This window comes from Artemia franciscana, chromosome 18 (genome assembly GCF_032884065.1).
Source record: "Artemia franciscana chromosome 18, ASM3288406v1, whole genome shotgun sequence".
NCBI classification, from domain to species: Eukaryota; Metazoa; Arthropoda; class Branchiopoda; order Anostraca; family Artemiidae; genus Artemia; species Artemia franciscana.
This window is the reverse complement of record NC_088880.1, coordinates 2088715-2113084: the sequence shown is the minus strand read 5'-3', so window position 1 is coordinate 2113084 and position 24370 is coordinate 2088715. Positions and strand designations below refer to the sequence as shown.

General features: G+C 33.4%; 1 protein-coding gene across 1 annotated transcript in view; it reads left to right on the top strand.

Annotated features, from left to right (window-relative positions):
- LOC136038491 (toll-like receptor 2) overlaps window positions 1–21576 on the top strand; it is a 35664-nt gene extending 14088 nt beyond the window's left edge. The window contains exons 3-5 of the mRNA XM_065721576.1: window positions 1537–2082; window positions 9929–10074; window positions 18792–21576. Coding sequence (XP_065577648.1) covers window positions 1537–2082; window positions 9929–10074; window positions 18792–18915 — 816 coding nt within the window. The 3' untranslated portion in view covers window positions 18916–21576. The remainder of the gene's footprint in view (window positions 1–1536; window positions 2083–9928; window positions 10075–18791) is intronic.
- The last annotated feature ends 2794 nt before the right edge of the window (window positions 21577–24370 follow it).

Below are 24370 nucleotides of genomic sequence, written 5' to 3'. Positions count from 1 at the left end.
GGCAAGTAACTTCATCTCATGTTATAAGAGAAACCATGTCATCCAAAATAAGGCAATTGAAATTGTATCACCTCTTCAGCATTCGAATAACATTAACCTCAATTTTAAAATTACTAAAATATTTGATGTGTCAAAGACTAGGGCTTTTCAGATTGTAATTTTTTTGTTTTAAAAATTTTAATAACCTCCTTCCGTTATCACTTGAAAGTCTATTCACTTTAAATCAAGATTTGCATCCTTCCGAAGCACAAAATTCATGTGACATTGTCCACGAGACACCGTCAATAAAAGGAGCTTCTTTTTTAATTAGATTTTTTGCACCAGCTATTTGTAATTTAATCCCCTTGGAAATCCGGAACTCAAATAGCCTTATTACCTTCAAGCGAACAGTGAAGGGTCATTACAGAAATACTGTCCTCCGTTTTTCGGTTTTTTTCTTTTCTTTTTTTTCTTTTCTTTCCTTTCTTCGTCACCCACCCCCCTTTTTTTTGTAATAAATCCAGTCGATTTTTTGTTTCTGTTTGTTGATTGTTTAATTATTCTGTAGTTAGGTTTTTGCTTGACTGGCTGATAATGCACAGTTGTTTTAATATAACAATTTTACATATGTGTTTACATGTTTTAATTAATAATTATGTTTTAATAATGTTTCAATTTTACATGTTTTAAAATAACAATTTTAATATAACAGTTTGTTTAATTGTATATTATTGAACTGAATTGAAAAATTCTCACAAAGAAACTTCCTTCTCTAGAGAAAATTTTCCAGGTAGACCCCTCCCCCCGGAGAAAATTCCTCTAAAAAAATTATGTGTATTTTCCAATAAGAGGTAGTATGTTTAAACAATAGCCAACTCGTGTGTTCTATAGTCCTTTGCTCAAGGACTATTGGGGTTCATGTCATCCTTTTTCAAACATGTTGGATCAAATTACCATCTATAAATTTTGATGTCTTTGGAAGAGAAAGGTCATACGAGGAAGCTGGTTGTCTTGCAATTTTACTGGTAACTTTAATAAAACACAAGAGCACAATATCACTCTTTTTATTTCTGATACTAATGGTTTGATACGATCACCCGTCGGAGAATAAAAAAAAAAAATAAACGCGCATCCGTGATCTTTCTTGTGGCAAAAAAAATTCAAAATTCTATATTTTTTTGGCGGAAGCTTGAGAACTCTACAGTAGGGTTCTCTGACAGTGTGACTTTCATTAAGATCAATTAACCCTTGGTGATATTGTCCCTATTTTTTGAAAATCAGTTAAAATTTCTTAGGCTTGTGGCTTTCAGTGGGCAGCATTAAACTTAGTTCAGTATCAGTTATTTCATGCTCGCAGCATTTAGAATTTTATATATTTAGAATCAGCATAAAAACCCAATTCTTTGATGTATGTGTTATTATCATTTTAACAAATTCGGTTAGTACTGGACCGAGTCCCTCCTTAAATGTAGTTCGTTACCATGAACTGTTCGATTGTAGGCAATTAAATTATTATTATTAACAGTTTTAATCTAATTATTTCGTATTTTCTTCTAGTTGAATGAACTATTACTTCTGGCAAACGAAACAAAGAGGAATACTTCAAGCCTTACAATAAATCGTTGGAATGACTCTCTTGCCTATACCTGCATCAACACGACAGACCAATCTCGTGAACAGATACAAGAGATGACATACATAGAGTGTCGTAAGAGTTCAAACACTATTGCAGACAAAGTTAACCATGATGCAGCAACGGTCATTTCTATCACTGTTGCTTCGGTATTTATACTAGTTTGCACTACCATGTCAGTAACCTATTACAACCGATATTATATTAAACGATATTTCTATACTCGTAAGTATAATGATTCAGAAAGCTCTGACGAGACTGAGTATGATGCTTTTGTGTCGTATAGTGAAAATGATCGTGTTTGGGTATATGAAAATCTGATACCAAAGTTAGAAAAAAATTGTGAAATTGACATTGTTCCTGAAAGCGACATTAATTATGACTATAAATTATGTGTTCACGACCGGGATTTCGTACCAGGAATTAAGATTACAGAAAATATAGTACAAGCTATTATGAAGAGTAAAAAGGTAATTTTTTTTTTTACATTGACTAGAAAACAAATTTTTCTGACGAAAGGAAAAGCGAAGATGATACTTAGAACGAACAAAAATTATTGTTTTTAAATTGTTTTAGTAATAGCTTTTCAGAACAAAAATTCTGAAATGCTATCACTTTTCTAAAAACTAAAATCACTTTAAATTTTTAGAGAATTAGCATTGTATGCTAAAATTTACTGATTTCATGGGAGGTGAAAGACTACTGAGTACCTTTTAAATTTGTCCTTTATTTTCCAGAGGGTACTTTATTTTCTTTTGCTAATCGTAATTTGTTGCGTTGATATTGTGTTTTCTGTAAATTGCTAGCTTTTCAGGATTCTACAAGGGAAATCTTACGGGTCGGTTCATTTGTATCGGTATTGCAGATATATGTTACATAAGCTCCGAAGAAATAATTTTTTCTTCTTTTAAGTCTCATCTTTGCTCTTTACTTTCATCAGTAAACTTTATTTTGACTAATATTTGTTAGTTATTTAGGTTTTAAAAATGCGCATTGTAAACCTTATACAAAGATTTTTGCTTCGAGGCGATGGAACTAAGGAAGTCAAATAATCTTTTGCGAAAATATGGTAGTATACATATAAAGGTTTTACTATTATCTATCTTGAGCTTTCTTGCAAAAATCTGGAGTTTTTCCAAAAAAAAGAGACCCAGGGGTGTTTGGTATCGTTGAAAATTTGAAGATTAAAATACCATTGTCTATGAAATACTATTTTGTAGGTAACACATAAAGATTTTAGAAAACTGAGGATATTAAACGAATTTAAAATACGTTTTTAATATAATTTACAAAAACTTAAGTAATTATTAGAGCAAAATTTTCTCAAACATTATTACAAAAATTCGGAAATTCTCAGAAGAAAGTATACTTTCATTATTTTCGCTTCTTGGGCTTTAACATTTTAGGAGGCCTAAAATCAGGGTTGCCACCCAGTGAAAACAAAACAGGAGATTTTAGTGATTTTATGGTTGATTTAGTGATTTTCTTGTATAATTTAGGAATTTACATGGTGAATTAGTAATTTTTGTTAAGGCAATATAAAAAAATCACTTAAAATAGTGATAAATCACTAGGGGTGGCCAGCCTGTGTGGAATAATTCGACCAAAAGGTGAAAAAAAAATGAAAAACAGAAGTGAGCAAAAAATTCAAGATTTAATAATTACATACTGCAACATAAGGCCTTAATTCTCGAGCTAGAAAGTGAAGTCCAAAGAAGGTATAAAGCTTTTTTATCTTTTCTTATCTTGTTCTTATGTTTCTTATCTTTGCGGTACCGAATCAAATAGACTTCTCACCCAAACGGGGTCTAGGTATGTGTTGAACTAGAAATAAAAAAGAAAACTCAATTGCGAATACTTGAGATAAAAGCATTTTCTGGGGTTTTCAGGATTTTTTTTCAAATCCCTATAAATTTCTTTCAGTCGTAAGCTTTTATAATTAATATTATTCGAAATAAGATTACAATATCTGGATCAACTTCAAACGGCACGAGACATTCTTATTCAAAATGTGTTTTTAAACTTTCGGTTACCATGGACTGGGGTTCGCTCTTTACCAGGTTGCAGCTATCACTGCAAGCATAATAGATCAATTCACGACAATAGAGCCTCGTAATGGTAAGGTCTTATGAAATTATGTGTCTGCAGCCCAAGGGCTAATTGTTCCAACTAACCAGAGACTAAAAAACTTTTGCATAGAGGAATTTTTGCACAGATTTATTTTTTGCGTTCACGACTTATCATATGCCAGAGTTAAGACAACAAGAAATATAGTGCATAATATTGTAAAGAGCAAAAAGCGAGTTTTTGTGTGGATTGATTCATGACAGAAGAACCTTACTGAGATAATTGTCTATACAGATAAGCCTGGCCCGTAATTTTTATTAACCGTTTGTTTAAGAGTGAAATCCATCGAAAATTTTGAAGGAATTTCGGAATTGAACTCAGTTTTAACCTAGCTCTGACGGGTTTTAATTAATGACCATGTGATGAATCCAATTATTTATAGGGCTAAGACAAGTAGTATTTAGTAATTTGGTTATGTAAGTCTTATGTTAGCAACTCTTATTTTATTATTCCAATAGATGATGATCCCAAATACATGATGTTTGAAAAAGAGAGGCTACAATCGTATTTAAGGAAACAAAGCGTTCTGAAGAAGTTCTGAAGTTTTTGCTGAAGATGAATATAAAGGAGAAGGTACTTAGTTCTGGGTAATGTTTTTTATTATCCATCTATGAACACAAGAGCGATGAAAACCTAAACCTCGCTCCACACCTATCATCAGGTCCAACACTGGAGTGGAAACATCAGTCTCGATCCTGAAAAACTCACTTCATGCCTACGATTTATCTGCTGTTTCATTGCAGCTTTGAAAATTACATGCAGGAGGGTTGAACCGTCTATAATCTACACCATCTGACAAGGTAAAATGAGCTGCACATTTGGAGGCTGTTGTCCTAATGAAGCAGCAAGTTATATTGCATAACCCTCCACTTCTCGCATTTTTTCGTAACCTTTGGCATAGTTGTTTGCGTCTCTCAATATTTCTTCCAAGAGATTCATTAGATTACAGGAGATCCCATAGTTTAAAGAATGTGCGAGGCTCCTCAAGAGTTTCATTGGGGTCTAAAAAGTAGATTTCATCCTATGAAGGTGGCTCAACTTCACCATTAGTAGTTTTTGACGGATGTGCCACCTTATTGATTTTGTGATAAATATATCCAGCTACTTTAAAGCGAAATATATTCCGACTGCTTATGGTTCGATCATCGCTTACGTTGAATGAAGATAGAGCAGAACACGAGTTAAAGTTTTGAATATGTTTATAAAACTATTCAGAGAGGAAGTGACTTCCTAAAAAAAACAGACCAATTCATGTGGAAATTGAGGTGGTGACATTGCAATTCGACCATACAAGCATCAATCCCCAAACGAATTACCTTTGTTTGGCAATATTTCTTCCGGAAAACAGAGGGCTCTACAGTGAATACAAGCAACGTTGAAGGGTCCCAAAGACTCATATGAAACATTTACTGAGTTGATGGTATCTTTGTATGTGTATACTTGGTTTTGCGCCACACGTTGTTGGTGGCGATACATCTGAAACAACAACAAGAAAATACATAAAAAACTAACACAAATAATTAATGAAATGAAATTGAAATTTCATTAATTATCTTATCATTAATACTTTATAATTTTTTCCTCAATATATAAAGTGATGACGACAAGAGCCAACAGCTCCTTTCTTGTGTGATTATTATAATTTTGGCAATCAGAGCTAGCCCGAAATAGGCCTGATAAACACAAAGGAAAATTATTATTGTTAATCTAGGTTTTTGAGTTTGTTCCTGGTTTTTGAGTCTCGTTTTCTTAATGCAAAAATTTTCCAGAATAGTGAAAAGTTTCTCAGCAAGCAAAGCTTCCAATGCACATGGACACCTGAGTCAGAAATAAAATATTTACGTCTTATGTCGATACCCGTCTTAACTTTAGAAAAAGTTACGTTTTTCCTTAATTTTGGTTTGAGTCCATGCATTGACTCATAGTCCTGCTTTCAAGTGAAAAATGATCATTTAATTCAAGTGATCCTTTCTAAATGAGGCTTAGATAATGAGGACAATAGTGTTTAATACTGTATAATTTGCTACCACTTACTTGACATAAATGTCACTATCCTAATTGATTTACTTGATAGATAAGGGCGTATTCAGTATGCTGAAGTCTTCACTACGAATTCGTCTTCGGGCGATTTTTTATAAAAAAAAGGTGCTTTTTTTCCTTCGATAGTTGCAAGACGTGATTGCCACTACCCTAGTTTCTCCACCTAATATATATGGACGGAATCAGTATACCAAAGTTCATCTCTAATTTGCTTTTGGTGATGTTTTCTAAGAGGGAATAATGGTTTTAATTTGCCTTCTATTACATACCCCTGACAGTTCTTAGGATTAATTTCATCAAGGAAGCAAGCTGTTGCATGAATATTGATTAACCCAAATTCAAGACAGCCTTTCAAAAATTGTATAACATCATTGCATTTCAACGGTTCTTCAAATGTAAGCTGTTTCTTCCTGATCTATATCCTCTATGCGTAAGAAATGCTTTCTTAGAAGAACGAACAAAGCAAATACTAACAGAAACTTTTAAAATATAAATAAAGTTTATACTTTATATTTATAGCTAACGTGAAATCTTTCCTTAATAAAAAAAAAGTCTGTTAAATATTTTTACTAGCAATAAAATAATGACTAAATATGTTTGTAAAATGTAAAAATGAAAAATCCCAATTCACCGTAAAGATTAATTATGGTTTCGAGAAATGTTTACTTCATTCAGTTAGGAGGTTTAAGGGAAGGGATTGGGGTGTCAGCCCCCAGACATGAAAGGTGGAGAAAGCTTTCTATAATAGTTTCAAAATTATTGGTGTTTTCGATTTGAAAAATACTGCGTCCGTACTGCCCTTTAAGCGTTCTCACGATCTTCTTGCATTCGTTATGCGTCAGCCCTTTTGAGCAAAAAAAAACAACAAACAAACAAACAAACATCTAGACATCTATTTTAACTAGACAAATTGGCCTAATAATTGATTGTAAATTAAATTAATTATACTATTGTATACTGTGTAAATAAGGGAAAAGCGCAAAAATATGGTTCTATCAAATAAAATTACTCGTTAATAACATATATAAAAATCATAATTACTAGCAGTGGAGGCTCAAAGACGATCCTCCCCCTTCCTTCGTTACTAAGTCCCTGAAATCAAAAAGTCACGAAAGAATAATCGGGGTTAGTTTTAACATTTTATAGATTTCGTTATTTATCTTTAAGTGAAAACGGAGTTATTACCTTTCTTATTTTTAAAAAACAAATCTAGTTATTGCTATGGTGCTATAAAAAACAACTAAAATATTTTTGTATGATAAATTTTCTTTTTTTACATATTATCCTGTCCATTTGATATATATATATATATATATATATATATATATATATATATATATATATATATATATATATATATATATATATATATATATATATATATATATATATATATATATATATATATATATATATATATATATATATATATATATATATATATATATATATATATATATATATATATATATATATATATATATATATATATATTATATATATATGGCCTCATGAGAGATCTCAACAGAAATGAGTTTTTTCAACCAAAAATAAAGTATTAGCTTTAGTTGTTGTTCAGAAGTTTCTGTCAGTGTTTGATTAGCTCGTTAGACAAATTTTTGGGTGTGTAACATACATGTTTGATACAATTTTTGTTGATACAAGAAAGCTTTTAAATTTGAAGATTCTTGGCAAATTTCCACTTTAGCAATATGAGAAAACCAATATTAATACAGCTAAGGTCAATTTTATTACTGCAGTCTGTTTTAAGTTGACAGAGGTTGCTTTTTAGTGAAAGTTTCTTTACTATGGACGGTTTCATCCAAGGGTTTCTTAATTGTAAGGGAAATTATCACTAGGCCCTTTAACTTCTTTTTTTAATTGAAGTTTAATGTGCATATGAAAATCCATCTAGGATTACAACCTGTCAATATATTTTGGGAGGGAACAAAAATATTAAGAATCAAACGGTCGAAATCCCCACGGCTTTCAAGACAAGTTCTTTGAAATCTTTTATATCAGTACCCCAAGAGGAGAAAAGGAGAGGAAAAGGAAGGGAAAGGAGGGTAACAGGAACAATACCTCCTCAGGAAGGAATAAAATATCAAAATATATACGCATAGGAAAATGAGAAATATTCAAATTTAAATCAATAGAGAAAGAAAAAAAAGGGAAATATTCCAATCTAAATCGATAGATACATATCTCAAGGCAGCAATTGCCTCTTCCCCTACCTCTTCAGATATATCCTGGTGGTGCTTAGGGTGTCCCAAAATCCCCATTTTGTAGCGACAACCATATTTATATAGCATTTTATGTTTTACATGTTGTTTCTCTTGCCATAAAAAACTAAGTCTAAATTTCACAAATATTACCCTTCCTCTTAGGGAGAGGAAGGGTAATAGATGATCCTTACGCGTGCCCCATGTGTGGAGATAAGAGTGAGGATCTGTTTCATTTCATAGCTCTTTGTTCTAATTACAGGATTTAATAGAAGAATTATTTTCCAGTAGTTTGGGGTTAAGTTAAAGGAGTGGTTGGTCTTAGTAATGGGATCAAAACATTATGTTACAATAAAAAAGATTGCAGCATATATCAAATTGGGAATGACCCACAGAAAGGATTTTTTGATAGGGGAGGGGGTGTACCTGAAGTATCCTCTCCAAAAATGAGATAAGATAGATTAGTATATGATAATATGGTATCTGTTGTACAGCTATGATATATATTTTACTCTATGTTTTGTCAAGTAGTTCATGGTAATGAACTGTAAGTAAGGACCGACGCGGCATAATAATAACCGAAACTCTAAGAAACAGAATTTTGATAATAACAGATACATTAAAAGAATCGAATTTTATGCTGATTCAAAATATATTAAGTTCAGTAGGTTGAATATTACCCATCAGAAGCCAGAAGTGTGAGAAAATTTACCCAATTCTTGAAAAGTAGGGAAACGCCACCGTAACACCAAACAAACTTAATGAAAATCATTCTGTCAGGTTCAGAATATTAGGAAATAGTACTGGAGAGGTTTCAAGTTCCTATACACAAAAATGTGGAATTTTGCATTTTTTGCGAGAAGAAAGATCATGGATGGGTATTTGTTTGTTTGTCCCATTGGTGATCTTGTCAAACCAGTGATCCTAGAAGATCGGGAGAGGGCTCATTTGAACGAAAATAAGAAATTCTAGTGTCCTTTTTAAGTGACCAAGAAGATTGGAGGGCAGCTAGCCCTCCTCCTATGCCCTTTTTCCAAAAGTCACCTGATCAAATTTTTGGATGTCCATTTTCTTCAGCGTAAGTCAAAGGTACAAAAACTATGATTTTCTTAGCTTTATAAAAATTAATGAATAAAAAAATATCCCTACTTATTAATAAACACCATTATATATTTTATTAATGAACACCATTATACTTTATTAATAAACACCATTATATATATAAACGTTTTTGTTGGCGTGCAGTAGTAAAATTAACTGTTTTCTAAACACACAAAAAAATAACATAATAAATAGAAAAAAAAGAAAAAATACCACTAAAAAATATCAGTCTCCTTCACAATAACCCCTCAAAAAAACAAACAAAAAACTCCCAACAACCCTACTCCCTCAATGCCACCCCTCCACCCACTTCCCTTATCGCCCCCAACCAACCAGACCTTCCTACCACCTCCTATCTCCTCATAAATAAATGCAAATTCAACCATTCTTTATCAAATAGCCTTTTAACCTTCTTTAAACTATAGAAGATACTCAGCCACCTTGATGGTCACTGGTAGAGAATTCCAGACTGCAGTTCCAAGAAACTGTAACAAAAATCCTGATCTTGTGCTACTCTTAAGCTCAATCACCAATTTATCACTATTCCTCGTATCATATTCATGAATATCACTGTTAGCACGGTAATTGTAACGAAATCACCTGGGACTAAATCATGCTCGCAATGGAAAACGATAATGTTTTTGATGTTTATATACTTAACATCAATTTATTTCGCTTATAATTGCAAAGTAAAGCAATGAGCTGTAGTGTTTGCTTTTCAGTCGCTGCTGTTTCATATCAAGTATAACATTATGCTAGAAATCTAATTTCCCTTTCGCTTTCGACCCTTTGTTTCGCAGTCATTAATCGAAATTCTCATTTCCAGATTATCATCATTTTGTCTCAGAGTTACATTCAAAGTCAGTGGTGTATGCATGAATTGGAAATGGCACATCAAATTATAACGGAACAAAACAGAGATTCGGTTGTAATTGTTCTTTTAGAGCCTATTCCTCCTAAACAGCAGCCAAGGTAAGTACGTTACGAGAAATGTATTTTATATAAAAATGTGATTTATTTGAAATATGATTATTATCCTCATACATTTGTAATGGAACAAAACCAAGATTCGATAGTAATGGTTCACTTAGAGCCTCCTTCTCTTTAACAGTGACCAAGGAACGTTTTTTATGAGAAGTATTGGTCATGACAAATATTTTTTATGAGGATTATGATTAATATCGTTATTAATTATAACTGACTGAAAACCAGATTCGTTTGTAATTGTCTTTTTAGATCTACTAATACTACTATTACTGTTAATACCTCACCGCAGTACTAGACCGCCTGTGACCGACAAAGCTACGCATGCACCTCCTCTAATCCAAGCTATTCAAAGCCTCCCTCTTTAGATCCTCCCAAGAAGTTCAAATTTCTGTAAAAATCCTTCGTTACAACCTCCTCCTACCGCATTCAAGGACGACTTGTTTTTCGCTAGGTCCTAGATAGTTTTCCAAAGACGATGAACTTTGGCAATCTGACATTTTTCACCCGCGGAACGTGTGCTAGGCATCCCAACCTTTCTCTCATTATAGCCCTAGAAAGCGACATGAAACAAAAATTTTTTGTACACCTTACTATTTGAAATAAAGTCAGTCAGACGGGCACCTAAAACAATCAGTCTACAATTCCACTGGAAAGCATCTAGCAAATCCTCCTCCCTATTTCAGGTCGCCCACGTTCCAGAACCCCACTTGACCACCGTCATCATCGCATTTTCCAATATTCTAATCTTGGTTTGCATTCTTATCTTCCCGTCAGTCAGACGGGCACCTAAAAGAATCAGTCGACAATTCCACTGGAAAGCATCTAGCAAATCCTCCTCCCTATTTCAGGTCGCCCACGTTCCAGAACCCCACTTGACCACCGTCGTCATCGCATTTTCCAATATTCTAATCTTGGTTTGCATTCTTATCTTCCCGTTCCTCTAAATATTATTTGATCTCTGAAAAAAATACCCTAGTCCATGGCTATTTTACTTATAACATCTTCCCTGCATCTACCATATATAATAATGATACTACCTAGCTAAACGAAGCTATCCATTAAATCCATCTTTTCGCTATCCAGTATCATATCTTCACATTCACGTATTCCCAGTCTAAGCGACACAGTCTTCGCAGCATTAAGTTTCCAACCAATTCTTGCGCTATGATCCTTCAAAACCTCCAAGGTACCCTTCATTTTTATAAATTTTTCATCTAGGACACTAATCTAAGCCCAGGAGAGATTTGACTTTTCCATTTAAGTTCATACTCTTCCATAGCCTTTACCGTGCTGCTTAAATGATTCATATAGAGATAGAACGCAACCCTGCTTAATTCCTCATTCAATAAAAAAAAACAGCTACTAACATCATTCTCAATGATGTTTACATCATTGTAAATATCATTACAGCAATTACCTTAATTACATTACCTTAATTACATATTAATTATCATTACTTAATTACCTTAATTATCATTACCTTAATTATCATTACCTTAATTACAGCAATGTTTCTCTCATCATGACACTAATCACTTTAATGTATTTATATGGTATAATAAAAGGGGTTTGGTGACTCAAGCACTTCTCAATTTTTGATCTCAGAGTGAAAAGATGATCGACACATCCTTTCTTTCCTAAGACAATACTGTTCTTCTCTTAAAACTATATCTACAGCATCTTTATGTCTAAAAAGTATCACTATACAAAGTAATTTCCTTCCTACAGAAAACCAAGCAAATGCCTCTATAATTACCCCACTCACTCTAAAAACCATTTTCATAGAAGGGTCTAGTTAAAGTTTTGCTAAAGTCACTAGGTACTGTCTCAAAAATTTGATTTGTAGTCTTCGGTAATTTATCTCTAACTTCACGACCACCATATTTAAAAAAACTCATTTACAACACTCTCAACGCCTCGGGCCTTAGTATTTTGTTAATCATTTAGTACTGTCTCTAGTTCTTCCTGGCAAAATAAATCTTTCTTTTCTTCCAAACTATTATATGTCTCAGGGGTCGTTCTTAACAATTTAGGCAAAAAGTCAAACTTTAGCATAAAGAGTGAAGTTTTGAGGAGAGGGTAGTCCCCCTCATATACAAAGTAACTGTTGGTTGCTCCTCATTTACAGTTCATTTTTTTTATCTAGTGTCTAATCGTTTTTCAAACAATGCTGGATAATCTGGGTCCCGTCCACAGAAGATTTTCCTCCCTCTTCACGAAACATTACTCCTTGAAAAGTCCTTCCAACGTGAAATACCAGAATACCCCCCTCCATAGAATTTCTTCTGACAATCCCCCCGCCCATTGAAATTTGTTCCCGATGACTATTCCTCAAGGGAGAAATTCTCCCTCAGAAAATTCCCCATGCATAATCTCTCCCATGGAAAATCTTCTCCCACGAAAAAATTCTCCAGACAATTTAAACCCTACTGAAAATTTCCCTTGCAACATCTCCACATGAAAAATTGAGTTGAATATTCTCCGTTGATTATGCTCCCCCGTAAAATATCCCCTCCCCTGAAAAATTTCATGTTTCCCAATAGCAAATACTATCGGTAAATAATGGGTAAATTTCATAACTTACAGGCCTTTCTCCAGGAGATGTGGGGGGTTATGTTATCCCCAAAGGCTTAGTTATTGAACCTTTCAGGCATGCTGAACAAAACAATTATCTCGAAATTTTGATCGAACGTCATTGGACAAAAAGGAGTGCAGGAGGGGGATAGTTGCCCTCCAACCTTTTTTGTGAATTAAAAAGGGCACAATAATCTTTTAATTTTCGTTCATATGAGCTCTCTTATGATATTCTACGACCATTGGTTCGATGTGATCACCCTGAGGAAAAAAAAATAAACAAGCATCCATGATTTTTCTTCCGGCAAAAAATACAAAATTCTACATTTTTGCATATAGGAGCTTAAAACCTCTACATCAGCGTTGTATAATACGCTGAATCTGATAGTGCAATTTTCATAAAGATTCTTGCGATTTCCAAGAGGGGTGTTTCCCTCCTTTTTCGAAAGTCAGGCAAATTTTCTTGGGCTCGTAGTTTTTTATGTATAACACAAAACGTAGAGAATCTTATATATTTGGAATCAAACAGTTCGTGGAAACGAACTGTAAGTAAGGAGCAAACCGAGTCTATTATAACCAAAACTCTAAAAAAAATAGAATTTTGATACCAATAGATATATTAAAAGAATCGGCTTATTATGCAGATTTCAAATATACAAGTTTCATTATATTTAGTCTTACCGACTAAAGACTATGAGCCTGGGAAAATTTGCCTGATGTTCGAAAGAAGGGGGATACATTCCCTAAACGTATAAGAACCGTAATGAAAATCACATCATCAGATTCAACGTATCATAAGACCCTACTATAGTGGTTTCAAGCTCCTATCTGAAAAAATGTGGAATTTTGTATTTTTTACCAGAAGAAAGATCACGGATGCGGGTTTATCTGTTTTATTTTCCCCAGTGGTGATCGTGTTGACCCAGTGGTCCTAGAACGTCATGATAGAGCTCACTCGGATAGATATTACAAGTTCTAATGCTCTTTTAAAGTGACCAAAAAGATTGGAGAGCAGCCTGACCTCCTCCCCCACCGCTTTTTTTCCAAAGCGTCCGATCAAAATTTTGAGATAGCCATTTTGCTCATCATAGTTATAAGCCCAAAAAATATGCTTTTCGATATAACATGACCCCCCACAGGCCCAGGGGAAAGGTCTTTAAGTCATAAAATTTGCCCTTTTTTACGCATAGTATTTGTTGAGTATAGTATTTGTGAAGTATGTATATGTTTTCGGGCGGGGGGCGAATTTTTTGCGGGGGGGTTTCACGGGGAAGTTTTCTTTGGGGGGGGTGGAGTTTCTTGGGGATGAACTTCTCAGAAGAAACGATATAGGTGGAATTTGCCAGAAGTCCTGTATCTTTTTAAATGTGTTGCTTTCTCTTTTCCGTCTCAACCTTACACGTGGAGATGTTAAAGGTAATTGTCCGGGGTAAATTTTCACCGGTATTGAATTGTCTAGAAGATATTCCCGTGGAGAGGGAGATTTATCCGTGGATGTGGGGCCAGATTTTCAGGCATTACTTAAAAACGATGGGAAATTAAATAAGAGACAAGGTTTTTCAACTGAAAGTAAGGAGCAACGTTAAAACCTTAAAAGAACAAAAATCATTACGCGAATGGAGGGGATTGCCCTTTCTTCAACACATCGCTCTTTGCACTTAAGTTTCAATTTTGTCCCAATACTTCAAGAAAGTCTCCTGAAAAACACGGGTCATTTTATTTGAACAATAGGAAGCTTTTTGAAAAGCACTAAAGACTTTAGCGTAAAGAGCGAGGTGTTGAGGAGGGGGCAATCACCTTCATATACCCACGCAATATTTCTCTTCGTTTTAAGTTCTAATGTTGCTGCTTACTTTCAGATGAAAAAAAAACTCGTTTTTTAATCAATTTAAAAAGCCTTTTCTTTTGATGCATCTATTGATATCAGAGTACGTTTATTAGAGTTTCGGTTACTATTGCGCGAAATTACTCCTTACTTACAGTTAATTACCATGAACTGCCATGGCATGACAATCATGCCAGTCATGACAAAGAAACAAAGAGAGAAAACTCAACGAAGAAAACAGACAAAATGCGACATCGGCCAGTAGCAAACAGACAAAAAACAAAAATGACGCGGATATTTCGCCTGTATAAAAAACAATGCGTCCTCAGCTTAAATGAAACAAAGGTTAAAAACTAAAATGAAATAAAAACACATAAAAAGCCACCACCAATATTAAACTACTATTTTCGCAACAGACCACTTGGGTTACTGTTACTTCAGAGCTTTCATCGAAGTAACTCTATTAGTAACAGTTAGTAATCTATTAGTAATCTATTAATCAATGGATTAGTAATCTATTAGTAATCCAAGCGGTCTGCTGTGACAATTGTAGTTTTTCTTTGGCGGCGGGAAAAAAAACAAACAAATAGACACGCATCCGTGACCTTTCCTCTAGCAAAGAGTTCAAAATTCCATAATTTTGTAGATAGGATTATAAATCCTTACAATAGGGTTCTCTGATACGCTGAATCTAATGATGAGATTTTCATTAAGATTCTACGACTTTTATGAGGTGTTTTCCACCTTTTTCGAAAATCAGGTACATTTTTCTAGGCTCGTAGCTTTTGATGGGTAACACTAAACTTAATGAAACTTATACATTTGAAATTATCGTAGAACTCCCATTCTTTTGATATATCTATTGGTATCAAAATTCCATTTTCTAGAGTTTTAGAGCTCCTTACTTTCAGTTCGTTACCACGAAAAGTTTAATAATATATGTACCTGGGAATCTCAGTAATTAATAATTTTATTTAAATGATTTTCTTATAAACACAAAAAAGTAATATATTTAATTTTCAGAAAGTTTGGCTTTAGAGTTTTTACAGCTGGGAGCCCCCTCCCCTTAAGCTACAGTTATTAGGACAAGGGGAGCTACGGCTATGGGTGTTTTTCAGAAGGCTAGGCTTTAGAGCTCTTACGACTATTGACGGGGGCTAGCAAAAATTATAGAAGGATTATGGGGTTGAAATTTCTCTCCCTTTAAAAGACTTTCATGATAAAAGAGGGTCTCAAATACTACAGAAAATAAGATATTTCACAAATTGTAAGTGTATGAATTCACTTCTGCAGGGTAATATGTTCTATTGTATTACCGTCTGTGTCCTAGCGTGTACCTTGGTACAAAGGTAGACTTAAGCCTGTATCTTGGTATTACGTTCTTTTTGGCATATGTTGATGCACTCTTATACAAGACTGGACGTTCTGCCCAAGGAATCTCAGGTCTTTAGCCTTCGCATGCTATTCACTATGTATTCAGGCCTAAAAAATTAAACTATGATGTTGGGGCAATCAATATTAAATAACATGGTTGGATAGAGGCTAAGAGCCCTAAACGGCAACTAAAACAGATAAAACCAAGAAGAACTCTCCATTTTAAGCCAAAACCAGTATAATGCTCTGTCGTTTACTACGGAAGAATCGCCTCAAGGTTACTCCTTGGGGGCGTCAATCCTCAGGGATACTTTGTAGTGCTGTTCGAATATCTGGTTCTGGATTTGGTAAACGCATAAAAGGCCGACCCTATGAGGCGGAGTACTAGATGTCACTTGTTTCTGTGATATCTGCAATATCTATGCAAAGTATGTGCTCATCCAGCAAGAAAAATCTACACTAAGGTACATCGATCCATCCAATTCGATCCGATCCAACCAATTATCTTAAAAGGGAAAGACTAAAGGCCGAGTAAGTCTGGCAATAACTTGTTTTGGCCCTGAACTTAGATTTAGAGGGACCTTCTTACAGTTGTTTTTCTAAAACTTTGTTGTGGAATAAAGCATCAAGAATGAAAGAATCATGGCACAACAGACAATTGCAACTTCAAAATAGAAATAATTAAACTAGGACTAGCGGTATATCCTGAACAATAAATTCCCTGGCACCGTGAATCGGAGAAAGTTCTCAGAACTCAAAATCTGAGTGATCAGCTGGGAATGTTTAGTTAGAACAGAGGGAATTACGTTTTTTTCTCAGAAGTTAAAATTGTATTTCTTATGACCATCCTGTGGTGGCTTATTGATTAATCTCTGCTTACATTAGAGGGCCCAGAGTAAGATCAGCTCCCGCAAGGCTGGTCGATAGGCTTTCTAATTGTCCCTGTGAGAAAAAATACCTGTTAATTGAAATTTCAAGAAAATATCGACACCATGCAAAATGGTGCAACATATGTTGCACCATTGGTGCATGCAATGGTGCAAAATATGTGTCATGAGCTCTGGAGGATCTTAATAGTTTTTATTAGGGTGATTGGAGTAGCTGTATAGAGGTACCAAACACGAATCCCTCCCTACTTCATGCTACTAGCAAGACCCGTGTCTAAAACAGCGTTATTTGAAAAGGTTAGGGAGTAAACTGGTAATATTATTTCTTGCTGATATTCTTCAAGCTAAAAATGGAATTTAAAAAATTGTAAATTGAATATAATAACATTTTGTGAAAGCGTTTATAGGTCTTTTTGGGGGGCGGATGTTAGTTATAAACGAAAGTCAATTTTACAGAGTTCCTTATAATTATGCACTCAAATCCTTAATTTCAAAGCTCTTAGCTAGATTAAAATATCTATTTCCTGTGAGGAAGTTCTGGAAACGGAAGTTTCTGGAAACTAAAGATAGCTCCAGAATTGCATCCCTAAAAATGTTATCAGCCAACTGTATACGGAATAAATTTCTATTCTTCACAATAAGAATCCTAAAAGTCATTAAGAAAAGATTTGCTATTTCATGTAATTAGTTTTTAAGCAAAGTTTTCTTGTGGAAGCAGAGAACATATTTGAAACCTAAAAGAAAACAAATATTGCATCGTAGGTTTTGCAAGAAATATCTACAAAATTGGCTTAAGAAAGCGACTTAGTAAACGACTCGGTTTTCAGTACAGTTCTATCTTTTAGAAATTTAAACTATAGGGAGTACCACAGGTCAGCTTATCTGAGCTTTTTTATAGACTTTCAATTTATAAGGCTTTCAATAGGCTTTTACCGGTCATGATATTCATACCATTTAATATACAGTTTTAATTCTCTAAAAAAAATTCAAGCAAGCTCAGTTTTCAGTAAAGTTCTATCTTTTACAGTTTAAACACATAGGGAATATCACAGGTCAGTTTATCTGAGCCTGCTATCGACTTTCAATTTATAAGGCTTTCAATAGTCCTTTACCAGTGATTATATTTTTACCATTTAATATACAGTTTTAATTCTCTAAAAAAAATTCAAGCAAGCTCAGTTTTCAGTAAAGTTCTATCTTTTACAGTTTTAAACACATAGGGAATATCACAGGTCAGTTTATCTGAGCCTTCTATCGACTTTCAATTTATAAGGCTTTCAATAGTCCTTTACCAGTAATTATATTTTTACCATTTAATATACAGTTTTAATTCTCTAAAAAAAATTCAAGCAAGCTCAGTTTTCAGTAAAGTTCTATCTTTTACAGTTTTAAACACATAGGGAATATCACAGGTCAGTTGATCAGAGCTTGCTTATAGGCTTTCAATTTATAAGGCTTTCAATAGTCCTTTACCAGTGATTATATTTTTACCATTTAATATACAGTTTTAATTCTCTAAAAAAAAAATCAAGCAAGCTCAGTTTTCAGCAAATTTCTATCTTTTAGAGTTCTACAAATATAGTGAGCATCACAGGTCAGTTTATTTGAGCTGGTTTATAGGCTTTCAATTTACAAGGCTTTTCATATGTCTTTCAACAGCCATGATAATCTTACAATTTAATATATAGTTTTAATTCTAAAAAAAAACCTCAAGCCAGCTCAGTTAGAAGTAAATTTCTTGTTTATAAAGTTCTACAGAAATAGGGAATATCACAAGTCAGTTTATAATTTCGAAATGTATTATTGAATAGTTTATAAATTCAAAATACATTTTTATTTTTGACTAACTAGAGAAAAGGGACAGAATACATGCAGAGGTGAAGTTTGAGAACCTTCAGTTGTAAGTTTTGAACATAGAGATCACAATGGAACCTTTGTTGCGCTTCGCAGCCTTTTCATTCATAAATGGCAATGAAAAGTGCCATTTTTGGTTTCGTAATGACACTTTAAACTGTAATGCTAATTATAAGTTTCTTTTCCAGGGTTTTACGGTATTTACTTCGCACTCGAACTTACTTAGAGTGGTTCAATGATACAGAAGGCCAGAAACTATTTTACAAACGTATGGTTCAACTCTTGGGCGATCCTGTTAGAACTACCGTCTGAGAAACCGTCCGATCTCAAATGCTTTGGAAGTAATTGACAACAGTGTCGTAACAAGAACACTTATAGCCTTTTATATCCAGAATTTTGTTATGATTCGGCTGAATTTTGAAAAGATCAGATGTTTGGGCTGAGAATGAGACGAATTGTTTTGTAGTTTTGCTCAAGTTTTGTTAATTTTAACGATAATTATAGTTATTGATGATGTGACGTTCACTATCCCAAAGTATGAGAAAAAACTACATATTAAATAAAATCAATTCATCTGTAAAAAAAAAGTAAAAAAACAAACAAACAAAACTTGTGGCTTTTTTCCCAACACCCCTTATGGTAAGAAAGGCAACTAGTCACAATTATTTCTCATTATAGAAAAGGCCCTATCAATAGATTTCAGTTTTCAGAAATTTTAGAAATGCAACTGATAAGTATTAGTATAAAAATAGGCTTTTACAGTAAAATTATTTAAAAATAAAATTATAAGAAGCTCAAAAATGGATAAAAAAACATATGAAAGGAAAAAGAAATAATCCTCTCATTGTTTACAAGTTTCATGGGAATATTTGACTGTACGAAGGGAAGTTAATTATATTTTGATTAACTACATTTGGTTGTACGAAGGGACGTTCTTTACAAAAACGGAAGCCTAAGAATTAAATGCACAATTAGGTAGTGAAAAAACAGTTGCAATCTTTTTAAATTGGAATATGTTTTGCGTATTTTTTTTAGTGACGTCACATCTTCTTTAAGTGTTTCTAATCTTTGACTTAGTTTCTTGTTAGAACTGTTTGATTTACCTTTATATATTTCTTCTTTTTTTTTTCATTATTAGTTTCAGTGCACCATTGAAATTTTTCACCAGTTTAGTGACGTAAAAAATACATAGTTAGAACTAGCTATTGTACTTTTCTCGATAATACGAGTAGTTATTTACCAAAAAAAAATACATTATGATTTTTAGGAAGATGTTGTATTTTATATAGTGAAAAAAGAAAATATAAAAATTAATATAAAAAATTAGTATAAAATCAGTACAAAAAATTGTAATAATAACATATAACTATGATATAAAAATCAGTTATTCATCATAAAAAGTAATTTATTTATCATAAAAAATCACGTTATGATTTTTAGGAAGATGTTGTAATATAAAAATTAATATAAAAAATTACTATAAAATCAGTACAAAAAATAATTACATAAGACTATGATATAAAAATCAGTTTATCATAAAAAAGTCAGTTATTTTTCATATAAGATCATTTATGCATAAATTTTATAGAATTAATTTGCTCTAAATTTTGTTTGTGCATAGACAGACTGTACCATGGCAAAACAGCTTAGACAAAAGCTTGTCGACAGTAAATGACAAACAGATTTAATACAATCTAGCAACGAAGGTGTAAAGAAACATTTTATTTGCAAGAAATGCATGCCTCGTCCAAATTTGAATTGCACTTTATTTTATTTTTTTCAAGTAATGTTTGTTACTATATTTGTCTCTTTAACCAAAGATCATTTACTACAAAAGATGTCAACAGCTTTGATAAAGAATTGACAGAGATTTTAAAAAAATTCAAAAGCAATTTTCAAAAAATTAAACTCATTCTAGTGATCACGCTATAAATAAATATACTGTTTGCCCAGGCATTCCTGTTTTGGCCAAACTTGGTTTACACTTTTGTTTGCAAAAATAAAATCGAAACATTAGATTTTTGTTACCTCTAATACATCCGTCTAACCATCTAGCCAGCCAACCATCTGGGGCTAAGAGCAGGACGTCCACAGTTGGGTGGGAGGATGTCATAAAGAACGATTTAAGGGAAATTCCAACTTCCAGGGAGGATGTAAAGAGAGAGGCTTTGAATAGACCGGGATGGAGGAGGAGTGTGTGTAGCTGTGTTGGCCTCAGGCGGCTTTGTACTGCGGGGAGTTGTTAGTAGTTGTAGTAGCCTAATCCATTTGTTCTCAAAGATGTCAGCGTCTTTGACAAAGGGCTGGTTAAAAGTGAACAAAGGTTTGTCAAAAAACCTGACTACGCTTCAATGCAAGCTTTTGACCAAGGTGTGAAGAAATATTTTACTTTCAATTGAATTGCACTTTAGTGTTGCAAAACAATTAAATTTGGAAACACCATTTTTTTTTTTTTTTTTTTTTTTTTTTTTTTTTTTTTTTTTTTTTTTTTTTTTTTTTTTTTTGACTGAAAATCATTTGTTGCAAAAGAAATCAACAGCTTCGAGAAAAGAATTGTCAAAGAGTTGACCGAGATTTGTCAACAAAACATGACAAAAATAGTGTTTGTCCAGGCATTTATGCTTCGGCCAAACTTGAATTACACTTGAATTGAAATTTACGAAAATAAATTGAATAATATTTAGAGACATAGATTTTTATGCATAGATTTTTATACATTTTAGACATAGTTAAATTTTTTTCTTAACTGCACACCATTTGTTACAAAATGCCTTAGTGGATTTGATTAAAAAATTGTCAAAGAGTTGACATAGGCCTACATTAAAACCTGGTAAAAATTCTGTTCAATCTAATGACCAAGATACAAATGAACTTTATATTTTTCATTAATACAGATGAACTTTAAATTAGACATTAATGCTGTTTCCAAATTTTAATTGTATTTTGTTTTGTAATATAAATTACTTTTGTTTATATCAGATTTTATCAATTGTGTAGCATTTGTCGAAAAAGAAATCTACAGCTTTGACCAAATATTTGTCAAAAAGTTGACCAAGATTTGTAAGCAACCCATGACAAAAGATTCGGTACAATCTAGTAACGAATATGTAAATAAATGCTGTGTTTGTCCAGAAATTACGCTTTTGAAAAACTTGAATTGCACTTTTCTTTTACATAAAAAACGATAATAGTCGGAAATATCTTTTTTTTTGCTGTAGCCTGAACCATTTGCTACAAAAGGCGTCAGTATCTTTGACAAAATTTGTCAAAGATTTCACATTGTCTTTTCACCAAAACAGTGATAAGAACTTTAATTCATTGTAGTTACCAAGCTCTAAATAGATTTTATATTGGTCAATTCATTCATGCTTCGGTCTAACTTGAATTCCACTTTCCGTTTGTAAGAAAATCCTATTTAGACATACTAGATTCTTTAACTTTCCACCGTTCTATGCAAAAGGTTCCACCACTTTTGTACCTGTGACAAAAGGTGCAAAAGATTTTGCACCATTGTACATATGACAGTAAATTTTTGAATAATTAGCAAAGATTTGCCAACAAACCAGATAGAAAATTTTAATATATTTCTCTGATAAGGTTCTGAACAGATATTTTATTTGCAAGACATTCATGCTTGGCCAAACCTGAATACTTTTTTCTTTTGTAAATATTAAGATTGAAGAATAGAAAGAATTGAAACTGAAAGAAAATTATTTGAACATATCAATTTTCTTAACTTCTACACCATTTGACGCAAAAGGTGCGTCAAAAGCTCCGACAAAACATTTGTCAACAAAACTTGACCATATCTTCAATGCATCTAGTAATCAAACATTAGGTTAATTTCGTATTTGTCGAGTAATTCATGCTTTTGCCAAACTTAAATTACACTTCTTTGTCGTAAACCAAAGAATAGTTGACATATAAGAAAAAATTGGACTGTAACCACTTGGTGAACTGTTACGACCAAGCAAACATACAAAAATCTCAAAATGAAGAACAAAACAAAGGGTTTAAGGCTGGTAAAGGAAAGGAAAAGTCGGATTAAACGGCGAATATTTCGCCTGTATAAAATTAGGTGCCTTCAGCGTTGAATACAGAAGAAATAATTAAAAGAGTAAAGATAAAATAATCTAAAAAATTAAAATATAAAATCCAAAACTAGGAACAATAAAAAAAGAAACAAACCAATATCTTATGTATACAATCAATACGACTGTGATTGTACACCAGAGTATTTATATTAACATCTACAAGTCACTTCCGTGAACACATGGAAGCTGCATCTACAATACATAATGCAACACAGAAGTTACCTTTGTGTAGGTTTTGGGCAAGTGATATGCTTTTGATGGTGCTAGTACCTGGAATACTTCCAGCAAATCTGTGTTCCAGCAAATCCAAGGCATGTGTTGTGAGTTAGTTATTGTGCTGAGCTGCTTAGGTATGAATATGATTACCTTAAACAGGAAGCTTTAGAAGGAGTTCTTATCAAAACACTTTATGTCAGGACGAATTTTCATGAGACAGTAGTAAAGGCTAAAGAAAAGTATTGATATTAAAGTACTACTTCAAAATTTTACTTATAATGTTCTTGTAGGAGAAAGGAATATTTTAGCTCTTTTGACACAATTCGGATGTAACTTTGTCTTAAACTTGCCAAATCTCGTACTCAACATGTCATTTCATTGGGCAAAAACTACATTCCTTCTAAATACGCCACTATTTCTTTCTCTCTCCTATATAGAACACCGCCCTCTCCTAGAGAGTGTAGTGATGGTAAGCAAGGCACATATAACCTTTTCAAAATGGGAAGGTGGCTACAGAGTTACGAAACTAAATAAAATCTGATAAATTTTCTGATGCCTTTTTCTCCAATATTATAATAAAGAAGAGGCGTGATTGAAGAAGAATAATGTTTCATATCAGTGCACAACCTGTAGTGATAAAACAAGCGGATAAGATACAAGGTACTCCAGATATTACCACAAGATATTGCAAACAGTACTACATACATGACATGTGTCAACAAGCAATGTTAATGACAACTCACTGCAGCAATTTTCCCGGGACCAGCTTAGCTGTTCAAGCTTTTTCTCCACCCTACTCTATTCAGAAATTTACGTTCTGGACATTTCAGAGGCAACGCTATAACGTTGCCTATTGTAAACGCCATACGTTTCCAATGTTTTATTTTCTTTTCCCTAGAGGCACTTCTTATGGAAGGGGTCTTTCGCATAAACTTCGAAAGGGGCTCATTAAATTATAAATCATAAGTTCTAGTGCCCTTTTTGAGACACAAAAGTGATCGGAGGGCAACGAGCCCACGCCCTTTTTCTGACGACATCTGATAAAAACTTTGAGATAGCCATTTGGTTAAAACTATATCAAAGATCATATAACAAAAACTATGGTGTCAACAAAACCCCCCAGGGTCTGGGCGCAGGCGTTGAAATTTATGCCCTAGGGGCAAATGTGGTTCTTACGGAAGGGATGGTCGTATAAACTTCAGAGAAGGCTCATTTGATTGGAAATTGAAATTTGTAGTTTACTTTCTAAGAATTTAAAGAGATCGGAGGGCAACTAGCCCCCCCCCCCCACGCCCTTTTTCCCAAATCCATCCGATAAGAACTTTGAGATAGCCTTTTTTCCAAAATAGTTCAAAGATCATACTACAAAAACTCCAGGGTCGACACAACCCCTTAGAGTCCTGGGGCAGATGTATTAAGTTATGCCCCTGGGGCGTATAAGGTGCGTTGTAAGCTAT